The 12,706-nt window shown below is 31.6% G+C and overlaps 1 protein-coding gene across 1 annotated transcript; it reads right to left on the reverse strand.

Moving 5' to 3' along the window:
- Window positions 1-6,143: 6,143 nt before the first annotated feature.
- Window positions 6,144-8,771, reverse strand: LOC142519452 (uncharacterized). Its single transcript, XM_075622481.1, has 2 exons — window positions 8,094-8,771; window positions 6,144-7,063 (listed from the first exon to the last, which is right to left on the reverse strand). The coding sequence occupies exons 1-2, from the start codon at window positions 8,664-8,666 to the stop codon at window positions 6,272-6,274; spliced, it is 1,365 nt and encodes a 454-aa protein (XP_075478596.1). The 5' UTR covers window positions 8,667-8,771; the 3' UTR covers window positions 6,144-6,271.
- Between the last annotated feature and the right edge of the window lie 3,935 nt (window positions 8,772-12,706).

Below are 12,706 nucleotides of genomic sequence, written 5' to 3' on the forward strand. Positions count from 1 at the left end.
AATACCAAAAAATGGAAAGATTCAATGACTAAGATCTAATTTTGATAGCATAAAAGACCAAAATTGTAAAGAGGCAAACATAACTTACGAAAATTACAATTTTGTAATTCATGTATGTATACCATGTACAATATATTATAAAATTCATGTCTCGTTGGTATAATCATTTTCCAAAAGACGATATTATCCTTATCCAATCCAACTAGACAAATTAACTTTCAAATGACCATACTACTAGACATGTCAAAACGGGCCACCCCGCCGCCCGCTGCAACTCGTTATTTTGGCGGGCCTCTAAATGGCCAACCCAGCCCAACCTACCTTGGGCCGCGGATTAGGCGGGCTGATCCGCTTAATTTTTTAAGAAAAAAATGCTACTCAGTATCACAGTAAACATAGAAAAAATATATATTTTAGTCAAATAATTTCATAAAATACTTAAAAACATTGAAATAAAAAATCAAGAAAACATACAACACAATCCATAATATGTAAATTGCTTAAACTAAACATGAAGAAATTAAACAAATACTATAAAATCTATTCTCATTAAATTCCATTCGGTCTTGATCTTCTACATTAGCACATAGATTAAGATTTTATCAGAGTGAGTGATGGAGGCGAGACGCAGGAGAAAAATAAGGAAGAAATAAGATAAGAGAGTGATGGAGGCGTAAGAGACTTATTCCAATTTTTATATAAAACTTAAAAATATAAAATTCTACCCTAATGACCTGCCCCGTTTAGGCCCACACCGTATTGGCCCGCAACTCAAACGGGCTCAACCCATTTGGTCTGCCTCTAAACGGTCTGCTATTTTATCAACCAAATCTGCTCAATTTTTATAGCGGACTGGTATGACCCAATTTGACAAGTCTACATGCTGCCACAATCACACAAAAACCACGTACGTACATGCATGTAACTTGCCAAATTAATATTTCCAAAACAATTCATTAATTAAAATATAACCAAAGTTAATTTGTAATCCTCATTGAAACATACTTAAATTCATGGAGTTACACGCAACATTCAATATTGTAGTACTTCATTAACACTATAAATTCTAAGAAGTATTGCAAGGAAATATACAACCAATCTAGATGGAGAATGAATTATTTTTCATGATCATTATGGATATGAATCAACATGTCTCACAAATAAAAATACGTACGTGAAACTGTTTGACAAGAGAATTTCGTTTAACTAAATTACATACACATGCTCGTCGTGAATTTCATAAAATACATAAATATAAATAAATTAAATCTACTTGCCATGCAATAGTAGGTAGCTAATGTGCCCTGAGATTTTTGAATGCGAATGTCATGTAAAAATTATTCGAGATTTTATTAGAGTGGAATGATTTGATTTGAGAAATGTATTTCGAATTATACCGATAGACGTATTTCAATTCCTGTATAATTACTACTGAATTGAAAGAGATTAATTTGAAATTATCTTGATTAAATTATTTAGCCAAATAATTAAAATAATATATTGAAATGATTCAATCCAAATGTGAGACGATGCTTAATTATAATAGAGTAGATCTCTTGTGAGACGATCTCACGAATCTTTATCTGTGAGACGGGTACTGATATTCACAATAAAAAGTAACACTTTTAGCATAAGAAGTAATACTATTTCATGGATGACTCAAATAAGAGATCCGTCCCACAAAATACGACCCGTGAGACCGTCTCACACAAGTTTTTACCATGATAATAAACTACTCCGTCCCACACAAGTTTTTGCCATTATAATAAACTACTCCCCATAATATTTTTTGGTACGTTAAGGAACAAATGAGCCTCATAATGGGTTTAAATATGCAACAAGAATACTGCTCAAGTAACAACACGTAAGGGAGCTACATCATAATTAAGCTAAACAACCCTGCAAAGTATGCCAAATATGTCATGTTGTGTCCTATCTAGCACTCATAACTCCGCCTGCATACAGTAGTGATAACTAAATATATATAAGTAACATAAAACTAAAAATCATAAACAAAATTAATAATTTAGACATTTAAATGTAATTTATATTTTCAAGGACATCAAATTCAAACTTAAATTTTTAAAAGTAATTGAAAAGATTTCACATTTAATTATTTATTTATTATTTATTTAATTTCAAATAATTAATACCGTAGTTGAATATATTAATGATATATATATATATATATATATATATATATATATATATATATATATCCGTAGAATGGGTTAGGTTTTGATTTTTAAAAACCGATTTAACAAATATTTTTAAAAACAATTAAATTTTTATTTATGACTAAATAATATTTTGTAATAATGATAATATATTTTTTACAAAAACTTGTATGAGACGATCTCACGGCTCGTATTTTGTGAGACAGATATCTTATTTGGATCATCCATGAAAAAATATTACTTTTTATGCTAAGAGTATTATATTTTATTGAGAATATCGGTCGGGTTCACTCGTCTCACAGATAAAGATTCGTGAGACCGTCTCACAAAAGACCTACTATATATTTTTAACGTGGGTCATGATCTTTAACATTTACATTCTTGTTGGCATTATCCTTTTTAAATTTTTTATTTGAAAAATCTGTTCGGCATTATAAAAAAATTCCAATCGGTTTGGTTTTTAAGAAATTTCGAATGCTCACACATAAGTCATTTAAGCACATAAAATAGCAATAAATATAATGTAAGTGACGTAGATTTATCAAAACCAAATAATAAAAGAGTTGTTTTCGAAGAAAATAGCACATCTCTCGATCAAAAATTAAATCACGTGTTTGAGAAATTTGGGTGAAATAGCTAAAAATTTAGTCTTCGACATGATCAAGCTGAGGTTTTTCGATTTCGTATGTCGGGTTTCAGTCTAGTAACTTTTTTTTTTTGGTTTTTAATCATATTTCACCGAAGTGTCAATGTAGCGTTGGACACATAAATTTAGAGAACCGAAATGAATCCACAATTCTAAGGCCATCTCCAACCCATATACTCTATTTTTCATCCTCTATCCTCTAAAATAGAGATTCGTGATCTCTATTTTTAAAAACCTTCTCCAACCCATATCCTCTAAAAATATTACAAAATACTTCATTTCTTTTTTTTTTCATTTTTAAAAACACACATATAATTATATAATTACATTATGTATAATATAACTGAACTCAATTAATTCGATAAACATAATACAATAAAAAATCGACATTTAACTTTATTGTTGTTTGTGTTTTTTAAATTGTTGGTGATGTCTTTTAATTATTTGTGATGTCATTTAGTATTGTCTACTGTTTATCATCTAAAAAAATCGCATGTTTATCAAGTTAAATAAATTAAATAGACAATAAGTATTTCTAATAAATTATGTTATTAATTTTTGTGATCATTATCTTGTTTATTATTTCCATTTCATGATTATTATAAACAATATAGTTATAATTAATTCATGAAAATAATAAAACAATTAAAATAAATTAACTAAGTATAAAAATTATTTAACATTAAATTAATTAATTAAATAATTTAAAAAATAATAATATAAAATGGAGCAAAACAAATACATAAAAATACAAAAGGACTATTTTACAATTGTTATGATGACATTTCAGTAATTTGGTGTAATCTCTATATGAATAGTGATCCTCAAAAAATGGAGGATCACTGTTGCAATCTCCAAAATCGAGATTGCTATTTGGAGTTGGGTTGGAGCACCAACCCATGCTCTATTTTGGAGATTTCCTCCAAAATAGAGATGGGTTGGAGATGTCCGTTCTCCATATTCCTCCATTATGGAGGATGAAATCTTCTCCAACCGTGCTCTATTTGCTTCCTCCATTTTAGAGTATGCAACAGTGATCCTCTTATTTATGGAGGATCACTGTTCATATAGAGGATTGAAAAAGAGTGGGAAATGATTTAAAAATAAATATTTTAAAAATTGCAATATAGTACTTTTGAAATTTTTTCTAGGAAAATATCACTCTTCATGAATCGACTGGGCTTGAAGTCACACACCCACACTTAAGTCGACCAAAGCAGATTTGGTCGTGCTTTGGTCGACCAACCAAAGCACCATGCTTTGGTTGTGCTTTGGTTAATGCTTTGGTCGACCAAGATAATGTTTTGGTCGACCATGCTTGTTTTGGTCGACCATGATGCTCCAAAGCATGTCTTGCTTTGGTCGACCAAGATAAAGCTTAGGGTCGATCTTGTTGATCAAAAGTTGTTTCAATTTTTTAATGAATTAATTATAAAGATTGGGCCGGTTATTAATTATATTATGAAATTAATTAATTATATGTGTGTATGTGTATTCGAAAATGAAATAAATTAAAAAAATAAAGTATTTGGTAATATTTAGAGAATATGGATTGAAAATGAAATAAATTAAAGAAATATAATATTTGGTAATATTTAGAGGATATATGTTGAAAATGAAATAAATAGAGTATTTGATAATATTTAGAGGATATGAGTTGGAGAAGGTTTTTGAAAATAGAGATCATTGATCTCTATTTTGGAAGGATAGATGATGAAAAATATAGGATTTGGATTAGAGATGCCTAAGAAATAGAATTTACGATTCTAAGCCCCAAAAGTGAAACTCTTCATCCAAACACATAGTGATTGTGATAGTATGTGTGTAAGGGTCACATCGACGTCATATCAGTGTTTCTTGGACAGAACATCAATGACCTGCTAGGAAAATTACTTAAATTGAAAAAAAAAAGTACACAAAAACAAAGATTACGACTAAAAATGCAATTTAATAATGTAGAAATCAAAATCCCAAAGAGACAAAAATATAAATATCCAAATTACAAATTTTCATAAATTTTATTAGATCAAAATACAGGTGTAAGTATGATATGTATTTATATAATAATCTCATGCGCCCCATTCCCATAACTAAATAAGAGAGGTTAGAAGTTAGAAAGATTACATTTGGTACTGATAAATATATTTAATTTAAGTTTAAGAAAAGTCTCATTTTTAAGGTACGGGTTATTTAATTTTCGTAGCTCATTTTTGTGTGTGTTATTATTTAGGTTTATGTGTTTTTTTTTTAAAATAATTTACGCACAGTGTATTTTTAGTGACGAGTCGAGCAATGATTGGATTGGACAAGTCGAACGAGAGATTCAAATCTGAAGACGCGTTTTGGGACAGGCCAATTTCTTGAACATTTTTTTAAGTGGAACGCGTTAACAATTTGTAGTTTTACTAATTATGATAATGTATTCCGACTGTTGATCAAGCGGTCATCTGCTTCTACCAACTCGAATATTTTTAAAATATATTATTATTCAAATCCAATCGTGTATAAATACTTTTATGTTCATGCCCTTTTTGTCATTACACTTACTATTTTGTTATATCAACTACATAATGGCAAACTTACTTTTTCATTTTTCAACAGGTTAAAACAATTAATTTCAAGTCTGTCCTCAACTTTTTTATATCTTCGAGTTTTTATGTACAAGATATGTTCAACAAATTGCACGTAAACTCTTATGAGATTATATCACGAGTCAATTTTGTGAAGTTAATTTTCGATCAGACTCGACTCATGGAAAAATATAACGTTTTATGTCAACAATATTAGTTTTCATTGCGAATATGTATCGGATCTACACATATCACATGATATAAATATGTGAAATCGTCTCACAAGAGACCTGCTCAAGTTTAATCTTATATATTTTATTATGTCATATCTTATTAGTTAATTTTATTTTAGTCTTGTAAGTAGCATGCTTTTTGAATTTAGTCCCATAAGTTATCAAAGTTTTGTTTTCATCCAATAATTTAGAATTTTTTTAATCTCTTTTTGCCAGAAATCACTTAGTTCATCGAATATGGTTTATTTGACACAAAAAATCTCTTACGTGACGACGATAAAACATATATTATTACACACATTAAAAATCAACTAAGTAAAAAGAAGGAAAATAAGATAACACGACTCACAATACTTCAAAATGTGAGGAAAGCTGTTTGTTATTATTTCTCTTTATTTTTTCCATGTAGATTTTAATGTATGCGATATAGGTTTTATTCTTGTCAAACGAGGCACGTATAATAACATTTGTGTCAAATAAATAATATTTTAGTGGTTTTTGGTAATAAAAAAAATCGAAAACAAAAAAATAATAAAATTACGGGATGAAAATCAATCTTCCACAAGTTTTTGACTTGTAGAATTAAGGACAAAAACACATTACACCTCTGAGTATATTAACACCGAAGAAAGATTTTGATAATGATCAAGCACTGCCCCTCCTACTTGCGAACGAACACCGTCGCACCTTTCCATAATCCCTCACCACCACGGTTGTTATGGGCATGATTAGTGGCAATACAACGGAAATTACTACAAAAAATAACGAAATGGCGCCGCCAGGAGCAATGCTTGTCATGCAAGTGTCATATGTAACTGTCAGCGCGAAAAGTGATACTCTAATTTCAAGCTGCATGGGAATTCCAGAGGTCAGACAGTATATAATTTGCAGTGACATAAAGAATCCCATCGAATTGAAAAGCAGAAATAGCCCATATGACAATGGATTTTTTGTCCCCATCACCGCCTGCCCGGCAAAGTGTCGTGGTGGTTGTTTGACTGTGGAATTAGAAATAGGCCAGAAGTCTTCCTGCCAGACGCCACCTGGTGGGCTGAGCACTGCTTGATATGTTGCCGTTGCTATCAACACAGCTAGTACGAGTAACGTGGCACGGACTTTACTAGAAGATTCGTTTTGTTTGTTGAACTTGAGATACTCAAACAATCTTTCAGAGGTAGATCGGAGCCGTTGTCGTTCGGGTTGGTCGTGTGACGAGCTGTGAGAAGAAGCCATTGAATTTTGTTGCGATAATGTTGCTTGCATTTCTTCAACTCTTTTACCACCGGATGCCCTGACCATTTCCTCTACTTCACGGTCAGCAGCACCATTTGATAGTAAGACATCAAGTGGGGTGAGACAGCTTTTGTTCAAGGAATTTATGTGATCCACGACAATGCCTTTGTAATGAAAATTCTCATCCAGCAGTAAATCAAAAACCTTGTAACGAATTTCAGTTCAGAATAAGTAAGTTAGATTATATAACCACCAAAAAAAAAAAAAACTGAAATCGAGATTATAGTTGTAGTATATTGAGAAATTAAATGGCAATTTTAGTTTCGTAATTTGATATGTTTTGTTCTGGATTTGAGTGTGCTAACTCGTGAAAGTTTGATTTTCATCTATAATTTGTTTTCTTTTTGTCATTTTCTTGCCTGAAACAATTAAATCCACCGAATATTGTTTATTTGACACTGATATTTTCTTATGTGAATATTCTATATTACGCAGATTAAAATCTATCTAAACAAAAATACAGGAAAACAACAATATTTTGTTATCCTATTTTGAAGTATCGGGGTCATTTTGCTTTATTTTATCTTTTATTTTTGCGTTAGATTGATTTTAATGTATGTAATTTATGTATTATTTTTGTCACAATGACATAATTCATATGAAAAATTTTTTGCCATATAAACCATATTTAATGGATTTACTGATTGACAACAACTTGCGTGAGACGGTCTCACGGGTCGTAATTTGTGAGACATATATCTTATTTGGGTCATCCATGAAAAATATTACTTTTTATTGTGAATATCAGTAGAGTTGACTCGTCTCACATATAAAGATTCGTGAGACCGTCTCACAAGAGACCTATTCATTACAAGATTAAAACTCAATTCAAACCGGATTACATGAATAAAATTACAATTCTCTTTTAGTTTTAACTTTAGTCTCGAATTTAACCATCTGTATGTACGATATCATAAACCTTTCTCCAAGTTATCCGAAATTCCAATTTACAATTTTTTTCTTTTTGACAAGCGATTTGGAACTACCATTCCATTTAGGATCAACAAGAAAAAAACCTCCTGAAATTTGGCAGACGGCCCCGTCCGACAGCTCTTGCCACTGGCCTCTTGTCCAGTATCATAATCATCTCCCCGATAAGGGAGAAACAATCTCCGGACACATAAAAAAACCCTCCCCAATCACAATAAAAAAAAAAGAAAGTCAGTGAACTCACCTCGTATTGCTTCCCATAGGCTGCAAGATGGAAAATGTTGTTTCCTCGCCAATCTTTCATATTCAGAACGTCCCCTTTCTCATGCCTCACCACAAAGTCAACCAATTCCTTAAAAGCCTCGAACTGATTGTTCGTAATAGCAAGATGAAAACAATTTTCTCCTCGAGCAGTCATTTCCTCAATAGACTCCAAACTAAAAGAAAGCAACTCCCTCATAACTTGTTTTCTTCCCTTACAAACTGCATAGTGAAGTGGAATTCTCCCATATTTTCCTTTGACAAAACAAAGTTGACTCCCAATTTTTAATAACTCTTTCACTATCTCTAAATTCCCATTAGCTGATGCAATATGCAAAGGGCTTAAACCATCTTTGTTTACTTCTGCTGCCAATTCGGGTTCCGAACTCAGGAACTCCTTTACGAAATCCAGATATCCACCGAGGCAAGCGATATTTAAAGGATTATCTTCTTCGAATAACATTGTGGCCTTCAATGCCAAAGGATCGCCTTTGATCAAATTCTGTAGTGTAAAAACATCTCCTTTCTTGGCTGCCTCGACAAGCATCCTCTCCATGAATTTTCTTCTTTTTTTTTTGGAATTATTATATTGATTGGACTTAATTTGATCGAGGCAATGAATCTTAAAAGGGACATAAAGTCAACCGTTGAGGATTAAATACGTGTTTTTGGTGAAATGTTATTATAATGAGACAGTCAACAACTTCGGATTAAATTGAAGTTATTTTGATTCTGATGATGAAGTTAGGAGGTTTTAAAAGGACACATGCAATCTTGCAAATCAAGTATGTATTTGGTGACATTTGATTATCTTAACCATAGGTGGGGAGGTCAACGATATCATTTTTTTATATAATGATAACTACTATTTTTTTACCACCACTTTTATGTCATTTTAGTTTTGATCCATTAAGTATTGAAGTAAGTTACTTTTGTTTTTTCTTTCTTTTTATTACTCATATTTCATTGGAATAATGACAAGATATCGAAAAATACTGATGTAAGTGTCACCGGAAATTGCTATCATGACATCAAAAATGACTGTTGTGACATTGAAAATTGGTACTTTGTCCGGCACCAAATTAGCAATTGGAAACAAGTACCTGAAAATTAAAAGTTAGTTCACTAAAACTAAATTTTGAATTAAGATAGTTGGTGTAGTAATGCATGATATGCAGTGTTATAAAAAACGGTAGGTGGGTGATCACTCGCCGCTTTGATCATAAATTTATAATTCTTATGGTTCATTTTTATATTTCTCCAACAATTTCTCTATATCGGATTCAAGTTCAAAATCCACGACATCTTTCTTCTTTTCATCCCATAAAAGAAGAGGTAATGAATAAATAATCTCAAATTGACCAGGAGTTCTGGTTACCATCTACGCAGCCTATTAATGTGGAACCACTCAAAGAAGTCACATTTGCAAAAATCTTGGCGATGGGTAACTACCCGACGTCTAGGGACTGCCTTTTAGAACACTAATGTTGTGTTTTTAAAAATGTTGAAATTTAAGATTATTCTAATATCATAATATAAACTAATTGATGCAGTAATTCAGTGATAATAATGTACAAATAACGTATGTGACCCATGCCTAATCTAGACCATATCGTAAAGGTTTATCTATTAATTATATTATTCGTTTGATCTCTTGGTATTTTTCTCAAATGACCATAATACGTTGATCCTACCTAAGTATTAGTATTAACTAACTCGTCATCAGAAAAGTAAATTTAATAGCATCATAAATATTTTTTTTAAAAAAAAGACAACGAAAGCCTCTGGTTGAAGTATTCTAAAGACAACAATCAATAATTACATCATAATACCTCATACAAAATCAATTTAAGTATTTCCATTCTTTTAAATTTGACCAGTTCTTTCAGTTTAATTTAACTGTTGTAAGTTCTTTTCGTGACCGACTTTAGTGAAGGAGTAGGTCTCTTGTGAGACAGTCTCACGGATCTTTATCTATGAGACGGGTCAACACTATCGATATTCACAATGAAAAGTAATACTCTTAGCATAAAAAATAATAATTTTTCATGGATGACTCAATTAAGAGATCAGTCTCACAAAATACGATCCGTGAGACCGTCTCACACAAGTTTTTGTATTAGTGAAATCAGCATCCTATTAACCGTATGTTGGGGAAGGGTGATACAAAAAAGAAAGCCCATGCTTATTGGGCTAAGAAAAGGGTTGTAATCCATTTTTGGATCTTGTGGACAAAAATAATGATTTAAAAAATATAGAAAACGTTATAAATATATTATCATGCTGATGATTTCTCAAATTTTATTTAGATTTGATATATTTGTAATCGAGATAAATATAATAAGAAAATATTTTTAAAGGTCTGTATGTTGTATTTTTCATATAAATAGGGTGATTAATTTCAATAAAAATTGCACATGATTATTGATTCATTGTCTTTTCTTCATATGAATTATCTTTATTCATCTCTCATTTCTCTTATAGTTTATAATACTTTATTAGTGTTATATTATAACTAATTGAGAATAAAAATAAATATCATTATGTTGATGATCATGAAGAAGCACAATGTTTAGTCAATACTCTATTTTATGAAATATTCATTGGTGCTCTAGAAGTGTCACAATTATAATTATTGATACATTGGTACCCATGAAATATCATTATTTTATAATGTTGATTGCTCTAAAGTAGCACAGGATGATTTTATATTGAGAGAGATTCATTGAAAATTCAAAAGATCTATGATTAAGATCGGATATATTGAGAATCTAATAAAATTAATTACTAAGATACAATTTATCGAGAATCTAAAGAAATTAATGATTACGATTAGATATAAAATCTACTATATTGAGAATCTAAACATATTCAAAATATAATATAATATCAACTATTTTTGTAGATCTTCTATTTTTCACTCAAATCAGTATATATTGCACGATATTTCTTCATAATATAACTCAAAAATTGACTTCGGAGATAAAAATTAATAATTTTCATGGGTCTAGTCGAGTCAAAGATCTGTATCACAAAATTGACATGTGCGACAGTCTCACGTATGTTTTTTGTGTAAATATTTTTGGATTATGTATATATAATATATATTGAGTTGTGTGTGTCAATGAGCTTTCCATGTAAGTTAATGTAAATTTGGGAAGGTAGGTTTTTCCCACGTCGGAAAAATAAAATGGTATAGATAAGTTTATATTGTGTTACACTTTACAAAAGTGTAAGAAAGATTGGCCAATAGACTCTCTCGCGCACGCCGGCATGGGAGGGCTCAAATCATGGGCTCAATTTGCACTGAAAAAGATTTGACTTGTGAGCAAGCATACAAGAGCGACCTGGGTACATCGAATGTCGGACCAATCAAGGCGAAAATTGCCTAGCTACTCTATGTCACCTTTTACAATTTTTTTTCTCGGATGAGACCTTTCACATGGCCTTGAGACCTTTCACATGGCCTGACTGTTGGTGCTCCATCAGTCTGGCTGTTGGTGCTTCGGCTGCTCTATTGATGACAACCTTTGGTGCTTCGGCTGGCCTCTTGATGGCAATCGTTGTCCTTTCGTATGACTGCTATCAGCGTGTATAAATAAGAGATGTGCCAAAGCCCACCAGCAAAAATCCACCTCTCTTGCATTTCTGCCTCCTGTTTCTCTCATGCGAAAATTCCTTATGTTCCTACGCATTCTGCTGATAAAGTTCGGGTACTCTTTTGTTCGCCAGTATAGTGATTTGTGCTATATCACTGCGAGTCTGACCGTTGTATCCTGAAAAACAGACATTCGGTTAAATCCTTGAAGCACGTACCAGAGAGGACAAATCTGTTTTAAGAAAATTATACATGCAATAGACCTTGATTTGGTTTTGTTTTACATATACGATACACATATTATACAGTTTTGTATTTACGAGCTTGCTTCTATAATTCTGTTATTTGTAAATTTCGCTTACAATCTTACAAATATTAGATTTCTTTACATACAAAGCCTATCTTGACTCCATGGGTTAAAATGCTATTGTGTACAACAAATGTCTCCCAACACAAAAAACATGATATACATATAAATTGTATGTTCTACAATTACGGTGAACCAAGATCATGATAGGTTGCGGTTGCTGTTTGCTCGGTGAAGTGTCGTGGTGACTGTTTGCCCGTGGAATTAGCAGTAGGACAAAAGTTGTCCTGCCAAACGCCACCTGGTGGGCTCAGCACCACTTGATATGTTGCGGTTGCTATCAGCGCAACTTGAAGTACTCAAACAATTTGTCTAAGGCAGATTGGAATAACTTGAAATGCCGAGTTACTTGCTGTTTTTGGGGTTGCTATTGTGATTGAATTGTGAGAAGCAGGCAATGATATTTCTGTCATCCACTAGTACCATTTGATAATATTACATGTACATCAAGTGGGGTGCGACCACTTTTGTTCAAGGACTTTATTGCTAAAGTGTAGGTGGTTTGAGCTTTATTAATTTTTACCTAAACAAATTTATTTTAATAATATTATTGGAGCATATAAGAATATTCTTGTGTATAATATCTTGTATATATATGTTATGCTAAATTAGTTGAGGTAAATAGAACTAT

Source organism: Primulina tabacum, chromosome 11, assembly GCF_025594145.1.
Source record: "Primulina tabacum isolate GXHZ01 chromosome 11, ASM2559414v2, whole genome shotgun sequence".
NCBI lineage: Eukaryota > Viridiplantae > Streptophyta > Magnoliopsida > Lamiales > Gesneriaceae > Primulina > Primulina tabacum.

Bases quoted from the DNA above. Each gene is read 5' to 3' on its own strand.
- LOC142519452 (XM_075622481.1), bottom strand. From the start codon at position 8,666: ATGGAGAGGATGCTTGTCGAGGCAGCCAAGAAAGGAGATGTTTTTACA. The intron at 7,064-8,093 runs GTGAGTTCACTG...ATTCGTTACAAG, and splicing joins CCTATGGGAAGCAATACGAG to GTTTTTGATTTACTGCTGGA.